This window comes from Ruditapes philippinarum, unplaced genomic scaffold, assembly GCF_026571515.1.
Source record: "Ruditapes philippinarum isolate M1 unplaced genomic scaffold, ASM2657151v2 ctg2043_1_1_1_1, whole genome shotgun sequence".
NCBI lineage: Eukaryota > Metazoa > Mollusca > Bivalvia > Venerida > Veneridae > Ruditapes > Ruditapes philippinarum.
This window is the reverse complement of record NW_026856121.1, coordinates 115,444-134,250: the sequence shown is the minus strand read 5'-3', so window position 1 is coordinate 134,250 and position 18,807 is coordinate 115,444. Positions and strand designations below refer to the sequence as shown.

General features: G+C 33.4%; 1 protein-coding gene across 2 annotated transcripts in view; it reads left to right on the top strand.

Annotated features, from left to right (window-relative positions):
- The first annotated feature begins 8,082 nt into the window (after positions 1-8,082).
- Positions 8,083-18,807, top strand: part of LOC132745441 (cAMP-dependent protein kinase inhibitor alpha-like) — a 56,967-nt gene continuing 46,242 nt past the window's right edge. The window contains exon 1 of one of the 2 annotated variants that reach the window (XM_060734357.1): positions 8,083-8,201. Coding sequence is in view for 1 of the 2 variants with exons in the window: in XM_060734359.1 (XP_060590342.1) it covers positions 8,193-8,201 (9 nt within the window). In the remaining variant the exon portion in view is untranslated. The remainder of the gene's footprint in view (positions 8,202-18,807) is intronic. The other variant, XM_060734359.1, reaches the window with a different exon arrangement.

The following is an 18,807-nucleotide window of genomic DNA, read 5'->3' as shown; positions in this document are numbered from 1 at the left end:
TTTTTCGTCATTATCCAGAATGCCTTTATATATATATATAACAATCACCATCGAGTGTGCTCTTTAAGGCTGTTTTCTCAGACACATGATAATGTGCCAGGAGCGTGTCGGAAACGTAGTCTTGAGTGTGGTTATTAAAATCATTATGTAGATTTGTGTACACAGGTACACGTTTCATGAACCAATGTTACCTTTCTACGGCTTTGGTAAGACCGTTCATTCCAAATTTGGCTGCCCGAAATTTAACAGTTTTCGATTAAATATATTTATAATTTATTTATGTCAATATTTATAATTTGGTTCTTTAAAATATTAATAGTAAACCTGTAGATTTAACTCCCTTCTTTATTATGGCATTTCTATCACACAATAATTTTCGAATCATTATAGTCTCTTTGTAATTACATGTACAAAATAAACAGGTTATAACTTCTGGACTCTTAATAGGGAACGTAGCTTTACATATTCAGTATATTTTTTCAATTATTTCATTTTAAATTGCGCTAAAAATATAATATAGTGTTAAAGGGACATACCTGTTTCAGTCTTTCTAAACACATCAGGTAATCGAAGCTATTTCTACATGTGGAGCATAGGTAAGGCAATTTAATACGAGCTGCCCAAACTTTACTCATCACGGCAGAGAAATGACTCCACGTGTTACAGGTCTGAAAACCATTAATTAGTTTGATTATTATAAAGGAGAAGAATAAATATACTTTATGTGTTAAAAGTCACAATGCGATAAAATGAAATACACAATCAATTAAAATCTAAGTACACTACATGTCATTTATTATAAAAGTTATGTATATGACATGTCCCACAAGCTAACATCATTATTTTTTATGAAAGATTGTAAAATAAAAATTAAAAAAAATTAGGGTACGTATGGCATGTTAAACGTTGCAATATTCAATTAATTACATTTTTGTTCTATATCCAATATTTATATTGTATAACTCTAATTATGCCCCCATTTCGAAGAAAAGGGGGTATATTGCTTTGCACTTGTCGGTCCGTCGGTCCGTCGGTCCGTAGACCAAATGGTTTCCGAGTGATAACTAAAGAACCCTTAGGCCTAGGAACTTCAAACTTGGTATGGTGATTGGTCATGACAAGTAGATGACCCCTATTGATTTTGGGGTCAATGGGTCAAAGGTCAAGGTCACATTGACCTTGTAAGCAAAAACGGTTTCCGATCAATAACTAAAGAACCTTAAGGCCTAGGAACTTCAAACTTGGTATGGTGATTGGTCATGATCAGTAGATGACCCCTATTGATTTTGGGGTCAAGGGGTCAAAGGTCAAGGTCACATTGACCTTGTAAGGAAAAACGGTTTCCGATCAATAACTAAAGAACCTTAAGGCCTAGGAACTTCAAACTTGGTATGGTGATTGGTCATGATTAGTAGATGACCCCTATTGATTTTGGGGTCAAGGGGTCAAAGGTCAAGGTCACATTGACCTTGTAAGGAAAAACGGTTTCCGATCAATAACTAAAGAACTTTAAGGCCTAGGAACTTCAAACTTGGTATGGTGATTGGTCATGATCAGTAGATGACCCCTATTGATTTTGGGGTCAAGGGGTCAAAGGTCAAGGTCACATTGACCTTGTAAGCAAAAACGGTTTCCGATCAATAACTAAAGAACTTTTAGGCCTAGGAACTTCAAAGTTGGTATGGTGATTGGTTATGACCAGCAGATGACCCCTATTGATTTTGGGGTTAAGGGGTCAAAGGTCAAGGTCACATTGACCTCTTAGGTAAAAACGGTTTCCGATCAATAACTAAAGAACCCTTAGGCCTAGGAACTTCAAACTTGGTATGGTGATTGGTCATGACCAGCAGATGACCCCTATTGATATTGGGGTTAAGGGGTCAAAGGGCAAGGTCACATTGACCTTGTAGGTAAAAATGCTTTCCAATCAATAACTTAAGAACCCTTAGGCCTAGGAACTTCAAACTTGGTATGGTGATTGGTCATGACCAGCAGATGACCTATTGATTTTGGGGTCAAGGGGTCAAAGGTCAAGGTCACATTGACCTTGTAGGTAAAAACGGTTTCTGATCAATTAACTAAAAACGCTTCGGCCTAGGAACTTCAAACTTTGTATGATGATAGGTCGTGACCAGCAGATGACCCCTATTGAGTTTTGGGTCAAGGGGTCAAAGGTCAAGGTCACATTGACGTTGTAGGTAAAAACGGTTTCTGATCAATTAACTAAAGAACACTTAGGCCTAGGAACTTCAAACTTGGCATGGTGATTTGTCATGACCAGCAGATTACCCCTATTGATTTTGGGATCAAGGGGTCAAAGGTCACATTGACATTGTAAGTAAAAACGGTTTCTGATCAATAATTAAAGAACGCTTCGGCCTAGGAACTTCAAACTTGGTATGGTGATTGGTCATGAGTAGCAGATGACCCCTATTGATTTTAGGGTCAAAGGTCAAGGTCACATTGACCATGTATGTTAAAACGGTTTCCGATCAATAACTAAAGAACCCTTAGGCCTAGGAACTTCAAACTTGGTATAGTGATTGGTCATGACCAGCAGATGACCTATTGATTTTGGGGTCAAGTGGTCAAAGGTCAAGGTCACATTGACTTTGTAGGTAAAAACGGTTTCTGATCAATTAACTAAAAACACTTAGGCCTAGGAACTTCAAACTTTGTATGATGATTGGTCGTGACCAGCAGATGACCCCTATTGAGTTTTGGGTCAAGGGGTCAAAGGTTAAGGTCATGACCAGTAGATACTTGATAACCCTTATTAATTGTTTGATCACTGGGTCAGAAGTCATGCATAATAACCTTATCACATGACTAATTGGCTTCTGATAGGGGGCATACATGTTTTACAAACATATCTTGTTTTATATTTCTTTACCATAATATTTATTCAATCCTGCTGAATATTTGTTCATCATTAAAAATATTTGTGTGCGATAACTTTCTATATGTATGTTCTATATTTGAAAATATACATTGTATAATTAAAATATTTATTGCATAGATCTATTGAAAAATATTTATTCGATAATTTGAATCATGGGAGAGAACACTTAGCATACTGAGCCCCGCCTATAAACAGAACAAAACAGAACATTTATTTTATTAGATTTGTACTATAAGTACATCATCGTAACATATTTACAAAATTGATACATTTACATGTAATATAATACAGTCACATGATAAACCAGTGTTTATAAGTATCGCAATTAGCACATACATTACATTTACACATTTACATTTAATAAAATTACAATTACATGATATTTTAAGCATACAATTTCATCGTTTTCTATTCTAAGAGACTTGAATATGTGTAGCAGATGCTCTTAAAGTCATAGCACGTTTAATAGAAATAGCTAAATTTTTAAAAATTGTTCTTTTATCATTTTTAATAGGTCTACAAATTTAAACATGCTTGGTTTAACATAATAATACTTTTTTATATATAGTTTCCTTAAATCAATATAACATGAGCAAACCAAAATAAAATGATACTCGTCCTCAATGTCATGCTTATCGCAATATATATAATAACGTTGATTTCTATCAATTCTTTGAGTACTGTATCGACCTGTTTGAATTTTCAAAGAATGTGAAGATAACCTTAATTTTGTTAAATAACATCTTAAATCGCAAGGCAAAATATCCAAGTATTTTTCGTACTCAAAATTACTTTTGACATGATTATAAACTTCTAAAACAAGACTGTTTTCCTTATTTACATGCCACCCTTGAACAAAACTATCGATAATCCGTTGTTTAAAACATAATATAAAAGTCTTTTCACAAACAGTTTCAGGCGAATCTCACACATATGCAAAACCATAATCATATAATAAATATTTCACATTTGACAACCAGTTTTCTTTCCCAATAAACAATCACCATATGCAATTCTATACGCATGCTGTAATATTATATTGTCTGTTTTAGTCAGTTTAAACCAATATTTAATGATTCTTACATATCTCATAATATAAAGAAGATATCGTACAAGTTTCACGAGGATATCGTGCAAGTTCACCATACCGTTGCATGAACATATGTCGTCGTTTTGATCTTTAATAATTTTTTTACAAAATTTGAGATGAATTCTTTCAATTTCCTTAGATTTACTGAATCCCCATATTTCTGGTGCATAATTTAAAATAGAACCAACAAATGAATCAAGTAAATGACAAATAATTTTAGGCTTTAATCAATATTTATGACAATTAATAAGTAACAAAATTAAGGCTTTCAATGCTTTATCAACTAAATGTTCTTTATTTAGTACAAAATTACCTGTATAATTAAAAGTTGTACCCAAATAGATAAAATTGTCCAAAATTTCAAGTCTTATACCATTGTAGAAAAATTCTTCATTACTTATAATAAACCACCACGCCTCCTAAATACAACAACTTTTGTTTTATCGGTATTTACTTCTAGACACCAACTTTCACAATAAATACATAAAAGCTTTAATGATTGATTAACCTCATCAGGCGATTCACCCAAAATAATCATATAATCAGCAAACAACGGCAAAATAAGTTTATTGTCAATAGTAAGACCAGAGTTCGTATTCTGTTGTAGATATAACTCTAAGTTTTCTACAAACAGGGAAAATAATATTGGCGAAATTACCTCCCCTTGCCTAAAGCCTACAGCGTATTCAAAAAAGTCAGAATAGGTATTACACAACCTTACGCAAGACTTAACTTTTTCACAATACGTAGCATTTTACATCTAATTCCACTTTTATAAAGCTTTAACGATAGGGCATTTCTATATAAACTGTCAAAACAGTTTTTAAAATCAATAAAACACAATAAAGACGTTTATTGCCATTTAAATACTTCTGAACTAATGTTAACAAGATAAACAAAGCATCAACTGTCGATTTTCCTTTTCTAAATCCAAACTTCATGAGCATCAGAAATAATAATTTTTTCATTACAATAAGTCATAATGCTTTTATTCAAAACTGATGTAAATAATTTCGACTAACAACTTACAAGCGTGAGTCCCCTGTAATTATTGACGTAATTTTTATCGCCTTTTTTATGTAACGGAACAATAACGCATTCAGTCCACATATCAGGAAAATGACCACTATCAAGGATATAATTAAAAATATCACATATATGAGATGACAATATATCAATAGCTTCTAAAAAATATTCATTCAATAATAAATCAATACCAGGAGATTTATCTCTCTTTAACGCCTTAAATTAACAGACTCAATTATTTCATTTATCCAAAATCTCATCTGACCCATTTAAGTCATTAAAGTCATTATCAGAAGTAAAGCGTTTTGCTTCCTCATTCCTCGCTTGAAATATATCATTACCAAGTTGTGAAAAATATTTTTAAAAATCGTCTAACTCAATATTCTGTTTTGATTTACTTTTACTGTTAAAATACTTCCAAAACTCTTTCGGCTTAGAATATCGTAAATTTCCAATACACTTTATATTCTTCAAATCATACATTTTTCTTTTCCGTTCAACAATCCTTTTATATGCCCTTTTTAAAAGACAAAATTGGTCCCTATTAAAAAGTGTCTTATTCATATTATATATCTTTTAAATGCATTAGTATATAATTGCTTAGCATGTATACACTCATAGTCAAACCATTCTTTATTATCAGAAATTGGTACATCACTAAATATAATTTATTTTGTTAGTGTTCATCCGTGATGTTCTACGGAAATTAAAAACTTCGACGGGAGCGATAGCGACAGGAGAATGTTTCTAATTTCTGTAGAACGTCACGGATGAATGCTAACATATTTAGTGTCAAGCTTTATTTGGCCTCATTATCATTCACTTTATTACGTCACTATGCGGTTTTATGAAGTACTATGAAAAAATAGAAGTCGACTATGGACGAATTCGATATAGTATCGACTTTTGTTCTTCTATGAAAATTAACGCACAAAAATATAGCGTTTTCATTGGATGACAAATAAAGTTGGACACTAAACATTGATTACTTGTATTTTTTGCTAAATAAAGGATAAAGTAAGCACGAATTTCTGATGAAGCGTTATCATCCTGATTAAACTAGACTATAGTGTAGTGGAAATGATCAGCGTCTCTGTGAATGTCACTTGTAAATATTGCATATGCTTAATCCTCCTTATAAATGTATATGTAAAAATGGAAATATATTTTAAAATCTTCAGGACATGCAATCGTATAATAATGGTTTTTCATATACCTAATAATTTAACCTCGTTATAAACCTGTGTGGGCATATCATGTAAGATGCAATTACATAAAAATACACGGAACATAAATTGGAATAGTATCCCCTATATGAAACGAAAAATACCAACAAGAAACATTAACAACTGAAAATGTTATGCCGTTAATGCAATGTGCATGTAAAGCGACCCGGCGCACGGTATAACTTTAAAATTTGAAGTCAACGACGTCGCAAGTGTATTGTCTTTAACGGAGCAGCTCTTTACTCATTTAAGAAGTAGGCCAATACGTGTTTCACATGTTGTTAATTGCGACTGATCCACTGCCTGTGTATATATATATATATAATATTGTAATGACGCAAACTTCCGTTCTTTCCTGCTTGATTGATTGATTTTCTTTGGACCGGGCGATCAAGGATAACCTACGAAAGTGCAAGCACTTATTTCCAGTAGGGTCCTTACCTCAGCAGACACTAGAGACAGCTATGAGATACAAGGGAATCCGGGAACTAGTTCGTAGCTCTTATCGAATAGATTCCTTGGTTCTTTTACATGCCCAGTGTATATAGCACTGATACATGCGAGGATTACCTGCATTTCTTACCAGTACACCTCTAGCTGTTTAGGTGGGAAACACTGAAAGTGTTTCTGAAAAATCCCATGGGTGTTACCCAGGATCGAACCCGGAACCTCAGGAGTGACAGTCAGTGCTGTAACTTGATCGCTGGAAAATCGCACATGAAATAAACTTTATTTATCACACACCCGTGCCGATTTTGCGACTCCGTAAATATGGTATTGCACAGCCGTGCATATATTTTGACGTGACGTCATTAGCGTTATTCAAACATAAAGTAAAGACGCGCTAAATGTTAGCGTTATACTATAGAAGCGTCAATGAAAAATGATTCTTATTTTACCTTAAACGGTCTTTATTTTGGGTATGTGATAAATAGAATATTAAATTCGTGTAACATCATTACTGAATTTATTGCACTCGTTGAATAAAATAATATTTTATGCTCGCCAGAGGCTCGCATAATATAATTTTATTCAACTCGTGCAATAAATTCAGTATTGAACTTACACTCATTCAATATCCTCTATATGTCTTCACAGATATATATATACAAAATCTCCATGCTTCAACATAGAAATTATGTAAAAAAAAAATGAAGGGGTATTATAAATCATCTGAAAATAAATAATATTAATTTCTAATAATATACGTCTGCAAAATGCAATATTATTATAAATTTCAATTAATACGCTTTATTTGATATTTTACAAGTCACTTTCGTATTTTTCAAAGTGAGCGAAAGTAAGATCTCTGAATTATGTAAACAAAGATCGATTTAATCATCATAATTGTTATTTTTGAAAATAAATATTTTTAATTTCCGATAATATACGTCTACAAACTGAAATTTTAGTATAAATTTCAATTAAAACTCTATATTTAATTTTTTTATTAGTCACTTTCGTATTTTTCAATGTGAGCGAATTAAAGAAATTGTATAAAGAAATTATGCAAATAAATGGCGATTTAATCACCATAGTGATTATTTTTGAAAAGAAATATTATTAGTTGCTAATTATATACGTCTACAAACGGTAATTTCACTGTAAAATTCTATCAAAACGCTAAAATTCATATTTTAAAAGTCACTTTCGCTCACTTTCGTCAAAAAAGTCACTTTCGTATTTTAGGCAAACCGCACTGATATCAAATCTAAAAAACATATATGTCCTGCATGTTTAACAATCATAAAAACACATTTTGTATTTGTTTATTTGTAATATATAGGCTCTTGTCGGTTCTTGTCGGTTCCTGACGGTTCTTGTCGGTAATTAGGCCCCTGATAAGGGGAGATCACTGCGTAGAAGATTGACGGAACACCTCGGTGATTATTACGTTATAGACCGAAATGTTGCGATTGTTTGATTGTTTTAATAATTGCTCTTTCACATGGATGGGGTAAATTTACATTCTTATTTAGATATGTTTTACCTTATAAAGATGGTATACTTGACAAATCGCTTTCCTATGTTACGTGCGTTTAAGATTAGTCATACATTAATCGTACTCAATACGACTCGTACCAAAGAGACATTTCATTCCCAAGACATTTCATTATAGAGACATTTCACTCCCAAGATGGTTCATACCTAGACGTTTCACTCCCAATTTCTCAATTGTATGGGCGCTTCACTCCACTTTTTAGAAGTTTATTAGGAAAGTTAACAAATTTATTTTCGTTATTAAGGGATTTATTTTCATTATTAAGCGTAAATTCAATATTAATGTTTCATTTTGTTGAATTTGAGACAGAGACATGGATAACACCCTATGTCTCTGTTTGAGAGAATTGTTAAGAAGAATGTATAAATTTGAAGAATGATTATAAAAGTATATTTTTCTGAAATATAACAGAATGTTTAAATAAAAACAATCTATACAGTAAAGTATCAGCTGAGAAAAGAGAATTTTGTTCTGTTTAAACAGTGCTTTGAATAATTCCTGGTAATTATTAGGAGTAAAAATATTGGTTTTGATGAAGACATAATTATGATGAATTATTAGAATATTATCATTATACTCATCTAAGTATGGACTAAATCAATGATATTTAGTGATAAGAGATTTAAACGAAAGACAAATGTTTGAAATATCATTTTTAGCTCGACTATTCGAAGAATATGAGAGCTATTGTAGTCGCCCCGGCGTCGGCGTCCGCGTCTGCGTTGGTTAAAGTTTTTTGTAAAGTCAAATATCTCAATCATTACTTGAGATATTCAATTGAAACTTACAATACTTATTTATAGTAACAAGGTACATCAGATTGACAAGTTGGATAACTCTGCCTACAATATTGACAGAATTATGCCCCTTTTTAACTTAGAAATTTTGGTTAAAGTTTTTTGTAAAGTCAAATATTTCAATCATTACTTGAGATATTCAATTGAAACTTACAATACTTATTTATAGTAACAAGGTACATCAGATTGACAAGTTTGATAACTCTGCCTACAATATTGACAGAATTATGCCCCTTTTTAACTTAGAAATTTTGGTTAAAGTTTTTTGTAAAGTCAAATATCTCAATTATTGCTTGAGATATTCAATTTAACTTACAATACTTATTTATAGTAACAAGGTACATAAGATTGACAAGTTGGATAACTCTGCCTACAATATTGACAGAATTATGCCCCTTTTTAACTTAGAAATTTTGGTTAAAGTTTTTTGTAAAGTCAAATATCTCAATTATTGCTTGAGATATTCAATTGAAACTTACAATACTTATTTATAGTAACAAGGTACATCAGATTGACAAGTTGGATAACTCTGCCTACAATATTGACAGAATTATGCCCCTTTGGAACTTAGAAATTTTGGTTAAAGTTTTTTTTGTAAAGTCAAATATCTCAATTATTGCTTGAGATATTCAATTGAAATTTAAAATACTTTTTTATAGTAACAATGTACATCACTTTGCAAAATTGCATTTACTCTGCTGCAAAATTTGAAGAATTATTTGCCCCCTTTGAAACTTAGAAATTTTGGTTAAAGGTTAAAGGTCTTCAAAGATATTTACTTGAAACTTTACACATGCACTTAGATTCATAATTGGAGGGTCATAATTGTATGTCACTAACCAAGTTCCATAACTCTATCTTGCATTTAGGCTGATTCATATCCCCTTTTCTACTTAGTCTCTTGGTTAATGTTTACATGCAAGTTTTACATATCTCAATAACTATTAAAGATATTTATCTAAAACTTCACATATGCATTTAGGGTCATAATTGTAGGTCACTGACAAAGATCCATAATTCTATCTTGCATTTAGGCTGATTTTTCTCCCCTTTTTCAACTTAGAAATTCATGGTAAAGTTTTGCTTGTAAGCTGTTATCTCAATTACTACTGAAGGGTTTGTGCCTTTTTTTGGGACAATTTTATGCATTCATAATAATAACCCTTAGGAAAAGGAAAGGCATTTAACTTGCAGTTATTTAGCATTGTTTTTCTGACCAGTTTTAACCATTTATTAAGCAGTTTTCCTTGACAAATGTGATTATGTAGAAAGCATTTAAAATGCAGTTAAAATGCATTTAAAATGCAGTTATTTAGCATTGAAAAAGCATTGAAATCAGCCGAAATATGTAAATGAGATGACATCATAAAACTGCCTCCAAATATGGAGATAGCATTTCCAACCAATTATATGACCTCATAAATAACTGCCAAAAAATTGTGTTTGCATTTTCAACCATTTGATATGACATCATTAAAAAACTTTCAAAAAACACTACTGAAGCCTTTATATGACCTCATAAATAACTGCAAAAAAAAACTTTCAAAAACTGTTGCATTTTTTGAGCTAATATAATACCGTTAACAACTGTTCACATCTGAAAATAATTGTACATGTACATGGAATTTCTATACATTGACACATATGTATGTACATAGATTTCTTTACAAATCACCAAAATCCCCTAACTTTTCATGAACCAAAAGCATTGCCCTTTTAGTTTCATTAGGCAACACCAGTTTGATACTGTGTGGACTTAAAGTTTTGGACACTTTTATATGTATTTGTAACATTAGAAATTGCTAAGACGGACCAACAGACATATGAACTGTCAAAAATCTACACAATAAAGCCTCTGGATCTTTTGAACTTTGAGATTAAGGGCCATGATATCGCGTTTGTAATGAGCAAAAATAATTTAAGGTAAGCAAAATCTTATCCCAATGACATTGTTATGAACAAAAACGAAAAAGAAATCATAGTATTTCTCTTCTAAAATGGTCAAAATGTTGAAAAACACACCATCATAGATTCTTGTAACGCCTACAAGACGTTACAAACCAAATATGCTTACATTTTAAAAGCATTAAAAGATTGATAAACACCTTGCAGAAATTAACTGGTAATTTACCACGGATTTTAGTGGGAAATTCCAAGGAATATTTACAGGGATAATTCCTAGGAAATGCAAGGAAATCTGAGGAATTTTCCAGTTACTGGCTGGCGGTAATTGGAACGACTGAAAACTACTGGTAATAACTAGAAAAAAAATTTGAAAACCAGGAAAATGCCTTAGATCGACTTGTACTGGAAAATCCTAATTACTGAGAATGACCTGCCCACGGTATTTGGAAACATTTTCTAGTCAACTCCCCAGGCATTTCAAGGCATTTCAAAGACCTATGATAATACCAGTAAACTCCTGGTATTTTTACAATCTTAGGAATGACTGAGAATGACCTGCCACGGTATTTTGGAACATTTTTTCTAGTAATTCCTTGGCATTTCAAAGAACTTGGATATCCCAGACGTTCTGGTATTTACATGATCTAAGGAATGGCTGGAATAGCCTAGGATTGCATTGTACTGAAATTTCTAGCAACTGGGTATGACTGACCACAGCTGAATTACTGTTACTCAGGGCCCCCAAAGGACATTACCGATTAAAATCAAATAATCAGTTTTGTAGAAGATATCATTACAAAAATTGCTGACAATACAAGATGCCATTGGAGACATCAGGGCAATCACATTACTTCACATAAACGCACATTGTACTGATGTGAAGCTAAAATGTTGCACTTTTAAATCCAGTTAAAATGACAAGCAGTTCCAACATCAAGTCCCTAAGCAAACTATTAAATTTAATAAAAAGCATGATTGCATATGAAACAAAGTATTTTCCTTACAGTTTTATAATTGGTTTTTTTGTATTGTTAAGACACACTTCTTTAGATATAATATCATTGTAGTTACTGGAATGCAATGAGCTTTGGCAATAACACATTGACTTAAGATTCCTTTTTTTAAAAACAGTGTAACATGTGACACCTCTTTGAATTTAGCACTAAAAGTTAAAAAATTATAAAATACTTGACTAGGGTCACTCCTAGATTTTAATTTGCTTTCATCATTTTCTTAACTGATTGAATGAGGGACATCACTTGTCTTAAACAGTCTAAGAAAACGTCCACTTAAACAGTAACAAAACATGACGAAAGAAACTCCAGTAATTACATGCAACTCCTACATTTTCTATTGCTGTCTTCTGAAATGAGTAAATCCTGCTGTAAGATCCAATTTTTGCCCGGTTAAAGTAATTTTCTTGTCATCAAATCTTCATACTGAGAAATCGCAGTAATCCACTGAATTGATGATCTCTGGTATACAAATGAAATGTTGATCTTTGGTAATCCAAACGACTTCTTTGCATTTTCACAGATATATATATAGTATATACAACCAGATAGGAAGCTCTAAAAATAGATAATAGTCAGATTAGACCCACAATCCTTTGCAGGCTTTGGTGATAATTGGGTTTCTCGATAGTCCGCAATTTTCGCACTCTCGTTAAACTTGGACGATATCACCATGAATTATTGTTTACATACCCCGACATAGATTTTCATCATCAGAGAAATATTTGTATAGAAAGTGTGTATAGTACCTTTTACAATAAATAACTATTGCTTTCTATTTAAGCAAAAAAATGTTTCATCTTCCTCCGGGAATCCAATATGACGGTGTTTTGGCTATTTTAACAGCCAGGATGCATCAAATCTCTGAAAATCCCGCAGGCACATATGATAACTTATAAGAACACAATTCCGCCAATACTGAATTTAACTGTGTGACATCACAGTTTCTTCTCCATGTTTATTTAGCTCCATGGCATTTTGGTACAACTTGCCCTCTTTCAATTACCTGAAGAATTTATGACAGTTTCTTATCAAACGTTTTTTGACACCGTTTTATAGATTTAAGCTCTCACTCTCCTCAGCTTTGAACATCATCCACAAATTAGTTGAACTCCTCCCTTTGTGGCCTGTGGTACCCAATTCTTGATCTGAAATCAAACCAAATACAATTCTCTACATATGGGAAATATACCAAAAGATATTTGAAAAAACGAAATAAATACAAATCACTTGGCAGGAACGTGAAGTGGATGCACACTTGGTTCAAGCAAGTAAAATCATTGCAACTTGACAAAATGGTTTCTGTGGTGTCTTAAATATTTACAAAACTCTCACATATTTTTTCAGGTAAGTGGGTTTTGGTATGTTATTTGAATTCTTTTTAAATGGCCATTCATGAAGGACGTGTTTTATGACACACCTCTGTTCTGGGCCTCAGATTTGTAGCTTTTGGTTAAACAAAGCTATTGAAAGTTATATAACCTGGGTCATTGTACATAATTTTGAAATTTGATAAGTGAAAATCCAGGGCGGTTTTTATGGGCTTCAATTTATTCCACATAGGTAGAGTTTTTGAAGTTTTTCACGCAAAAAAAAAAGCAAACTAAGAACAATATACTGTGCATTTTTTTTATTATATATTTATTATCATTGTTATTCCTGTAATTTAGTGATGTTGATCATTATTTCTGTAAAAGTTGGTTGATTCTAACTCAAGCACTGAAGGAACAAATAACATAACATAATGAAACGGTTTTTACGAAGTCAAAGGGAAATAACTCTACAAATACGAGGATAAATCCACAAGCGGAACCAAGGTGGCACAACTTACATATGCTGACCGCAATTCCTTAAGGTTTAAATGGACTCTATGTCAATCATTTTTGATTTACAATGCAAACAAGTTGAAAATTGCAAAAATTTCTAAGTCTAAGGTCAATAATCTAAAAAAATAAAATAAATCCACCACGAAAATATATCCAGTGCACAACTTCACATGCTGATCAACATTCCTGTGCAAAGTTTCATGACTCTATGTCAAACCCATTTTGAGTTACATGCGACAGCAAGTTGAAAATTGCAAAATTTTACTAAGTCAAGGGCAATAACCTAAAAATACTATATAAATCCAGACAAAAATACGCAAGGTGCACAACTACACATGCTGAATCAACATTCCTGTAAAGTTTCATGACTCTAGTCAAATACTTTTTGAGTTACATCCGACACAAAAGAGAACGGACGGACAAGGGTAAATCTAAATGCCGCGCACTAAAGTGGGGCCAAAAAATATCTTGTTCAAGCGTGTTCAAACCACTTCAATGTCCTGCCCCCCTAATACAATAACAGATTACAGTCATCGATTTAGCACTGGCCCTGGTGGCCCATGACCAGTGTAAATTTTTAAGAGCTAAATATATAGTAGAATAAATTCAAAACTGGAATTCGGACGAGTTATATTCAAAAATCTTAAATTCAATGACTGAGAGGCAATGTATTCAGGTTAGTGCTTAAAGTATGACACATGTTTGTGCTATTTTTGTTCTTTGCAAATCATCAATGTGGGATTTATTTTAATGGACCAGTATTCAGATTCTCTAGAGTAATAGGCTTAGACAGTGTCAAAGACAAACCATTTTAGCTAGGCTGACACTTGGACCACTGAATGACCGATAAATTTTGGTGGCCTAGACAACTTTTTTAGTGGTCCAATAATTCCTATACATGCACAGAAATCTAGAGATTAAATCACACACAAACACACACATAATACAAATTAGACATCTCTCGCTGTATTTTGAACATTTAGGACAGAATTGATGGGTTTCATTTGCAAAAAAGGCAAAAAGATCAATCTTTTAGAGAACACTGCTTCATTATTTTGATGAATTTTTCTTATAATATTTTTTCATGACAAAAAATCTACTGGTCCGTCGGACCACCAACCTTGCAATAATCACCAGACCGATGCTAAATTTAGTGGCCTCGGGCCTCGGACTGGCGTTAATTTCAAAGTACTGAAGGTACTAACGATACAGAAACGACTGGGGTTTATTAGTAAAAAACAATATACAAAGGCTAAATATTTTGACATTTGGTGTCAAGAGGTAAAACCCTTTCGATACAGAATTCTTAAGAAATACATGGGGCTTTAAAGTCTAGCTTAAACAAAACAAAAAAAACAAGATATACAAGAACTGTTAAAAGTGGACATAAGTGATTCATGCATATGTCAGCTATAAAGAATCGTTTTAAGTGTACATAATGAGAAAATGAGGGGACATAATTATTTTTTGAACAATTGCCATAATAAGATATCTATTCTCAATCTGATCCTCCAAATATCAGAAAAATTTTATATTAAATACATGCTGATGTCTAATGCTGACTAGATTTAAACTATAGAGCAATTAACAGATAAATTTTAGAGCTAGTGTCTTTACTCCCTATTGTTTTTTTTGGAAAGAGTGAGTCACTCTCAAGACACACACACAAAAAAAAATTTGTTTTACAATAATAATAATAATATGTAGGACTTCATAATGTCTTTTCATACCATTTAACTTGTCTGTCAAACATGCTTTCCTTTCATTTACAGTGAAAGTTCCTATTTTCGCAGTACTAAAACAGCTAACAGTAATTTTGAAATCAAAGTTATATACTATTGTATAGTATTTTGCAAAGCTTCCTTTTTGAAAAAAAATTGAAGAAAAGAATGCTGTACAAATTTTGTTTTGGTTTGAAATTACGTTACCGCAAGCAGTATAATTTATAAAAAATACAACAGCTAGTGTCCTGAGTTTCAACTCTGTCGCAGGCATTGTAAACTACAACCTTCACATTGCACAGACAAACTATCTGGCTTCATGAGTTTTAAAAAAAAAAAAGAGAAGACGACAGGGTTGTTCATGTGATTTCTTTTGCTGCCTCTGGACGGCATGACTCAGTTTGAAAGTAAATTTACACCCCACACCGGTGAGTGTATGTACACATACAATATTGCTATGATGCACTACAAGGTATTAAAGTGAATATTAGTGTGCATGAATTATATTTTCCTAAAAGCATTTAAATAAAACTTGTAAAAAACTGCAGCTTCTGTCACAATCTTTTAGCTTAAAAAAATGGTTCAAGAAAATAACTTGTAAAAAATGGTAATGTAAGTATTGTTTAACATCACCATTTATTTTTTAAATGTTGTGAAAAACTGGTAAAAAATGCTGGACACAAGTTTTTTAACAACAAGTTTTTACCAGTTTTTTAAGAACTGCTGTTTAAATGGAATCCTACAAATTAAGATGAAGGGCAAAAAATTGTAAAAAAGGCATTTATTTGAAAAAACTGCTAAATAACTGCAATATAACTACAAGTTAAATGCCTTTCCTTTTCCTAAGGGAAAGCAGTGATTTACTTGATAAAACATCTTAATTAGAAGCCTTTGTACCTTTATCAAGCACTTAGAATAGTCGAGCGTGCTGTCCTACCGAAAGCTCTTGTTATTATAAGAGTTAAGTAACAACATGAGAAAATTTTACTTATGAATAACAAAATGAAAATGTTCATGAACAACAAAGACACATTATAAGTACCAATTTGAATATTAAAACCACTATACCAACTGGTACAGTAATTAATATTTTTATGCCCCCTTTTGAAAAAAACGGGGTATATTGCTTTGCACTTGTCGGTCCGTCGGTCCGTCGGTCCGTAGACCAAATGGTTTCCGAGTGATAACTAAAGAACCCTTAGGCCTAGGAACTTCAAACTTGGTATGGTGATTGCTCATGACAAGTAGATGACCCCTATTGATTTTGGGGTCAAGGGGTCAAAGGTCAAGGTCACATTGACCTTGTAAGCAAAAACGGTTTCCGATCAATAACTAAAGAACCTTAAGGCCTAGGAACTTCAAACTTGGTATGGTTATTGGTCATGATCAGTAGATGACCCCTATTGATTTTGGGGTCAAGGGGTCAAAGGTCAAGGTCACATTGACCTTGTAAGCAAAAACGTTTCCGATCAATAACTAAAGAACCTTAAGGCCTAGGAACTTCAAACTTGGTATGGTGATTTGTCATGATCAGTAGATGACCCCTATTGATTTTGGGGTCAAGGGGTCAAAGGTCAAGGTCACATTGACCTTGTAAGCAAAAACGGTTTCCGATCAATAACTAAAGAACCTTAAGGCCTAGGAACTTCAAAACTTGGTATGGTGATTTGTCATGATCAGTAGATGACCCTATTGATTTTGGGTCAAGGGGTCAAAGGTCAAGGTCACATTGACCTTGTAAGCAAAAACGGTTTCCGATCAATAACTAAAGAACCTTAAGGCCTAAGAACTTCAAACTTGGTATGGTGATTTGTCATGATCAGTAGATGACCCCTATTTATTTTGGGGTCAAGGGGTCAAAGGTCAAGGTCACATTGACCTTGTAAGCAAAAACGGTTTCCGATCAATAACTAAAGAACCCTAAGGCCTACAAACTTCAAACTTGGTATGGTGATTGGTCATGATCAGTAGATGACCCCTAACGATTTTGGGGTCAAGGGGTCAAAGGTCAAGGTCACATTGACCTCTTGGGTAAAAACGGTTTCCGATCAATAACAAAAGAACCCTTAGGCCTAGAAACTTCAAACTTGGTATGGTGATTGGTTATGACCAGCAGATGACCCCTATTGATTTTGGGGTTAAGTGGTCAAAGGTCAAGGTCACATTGACCTTGTAGGTAAAAACGGTTTCCGATCAATAACGAAAGAACCCTTAGGCCTAGGACTACAAACTTGATATGGTGATTGGTCATGATCAGTAGATGACACCTTTGATTTTGGGGTCAAGGGGTCAAAGGTCAAGGTCACATTGACCTCTTAGGTAAAAACAGTTTCGGATCAATAACTAAAGAACCCTTAGGCCTAGGAACTTCAAACTTGTATGGTGATTGGTCATGATCAGTAGATGACCCCTATTGATTTTGGGGTCAAGGGGTCAAAGGTCAAGGTCACATTGACCTCTTAGGTAAAAGCAGTTTCCGATCAATAACTAAAGAACCCTTAGGCCTAGGAACTTCAAACTTGGTATGGTGATTGGTCATGACCAGCAGATGACTTCTACTGATTTTGGGTTAAGGGGTCAAAGGGAAAGGTCACATTGACCTTGTAGGTAAAAATGCTTTCCGATCAATAACTTAAGAACCCTTAGGCCTAGGAACTTCAAACTTGGTATGGTGATTGGTCATGACCAGCAGATGACCTATTGTTTTTAGGGTCAAGGGGTCAAAGGTCATGTAACATTGACCTTGTAGGTAAAAACGGTTTCTGATCAATTAACTAAAAACGCTTAGGCCTAGAACTTCAAACTTTGTATGATGATTGGTGGTGACCAGCAGATGACCCCTATTGAGTTTTGGGTCAAGGGGTCAAAGGTCAAGGTCACATCGACCTTGTAAGTAAAAACGGTTTCTGATCAATAACTTAAGAACGCTTAGGCCTAGGAACTTCAAACTTGGTATGGTGATTTTTCATGACCAGCAGATTACCCCTTTCGATATTGGATCAAGGGGTCAAAGGTCAAGGTCCCATTGACCTTGTAAGTAAAAACCGTTTCTGATCAATAACTAAAGAACACTTGGGCCTAGGAACTTCAAACTTGGCATAGTGATTGGTCATGATCAGCAGATGACCCCTATTGATTTTGGGGTCAAAGGTCAAGGTCACATTGACCTTGTATGTTAAAACGGTTTCGGATAAATAATAAAAGAACCCTTAGGCCTAGGAACTTCAAACTTGGCATGGTGATTAGTCATGACCAGCAAATGACCCCTATTGATTTTGGGGTCAAGGGGTCAAAGGTCA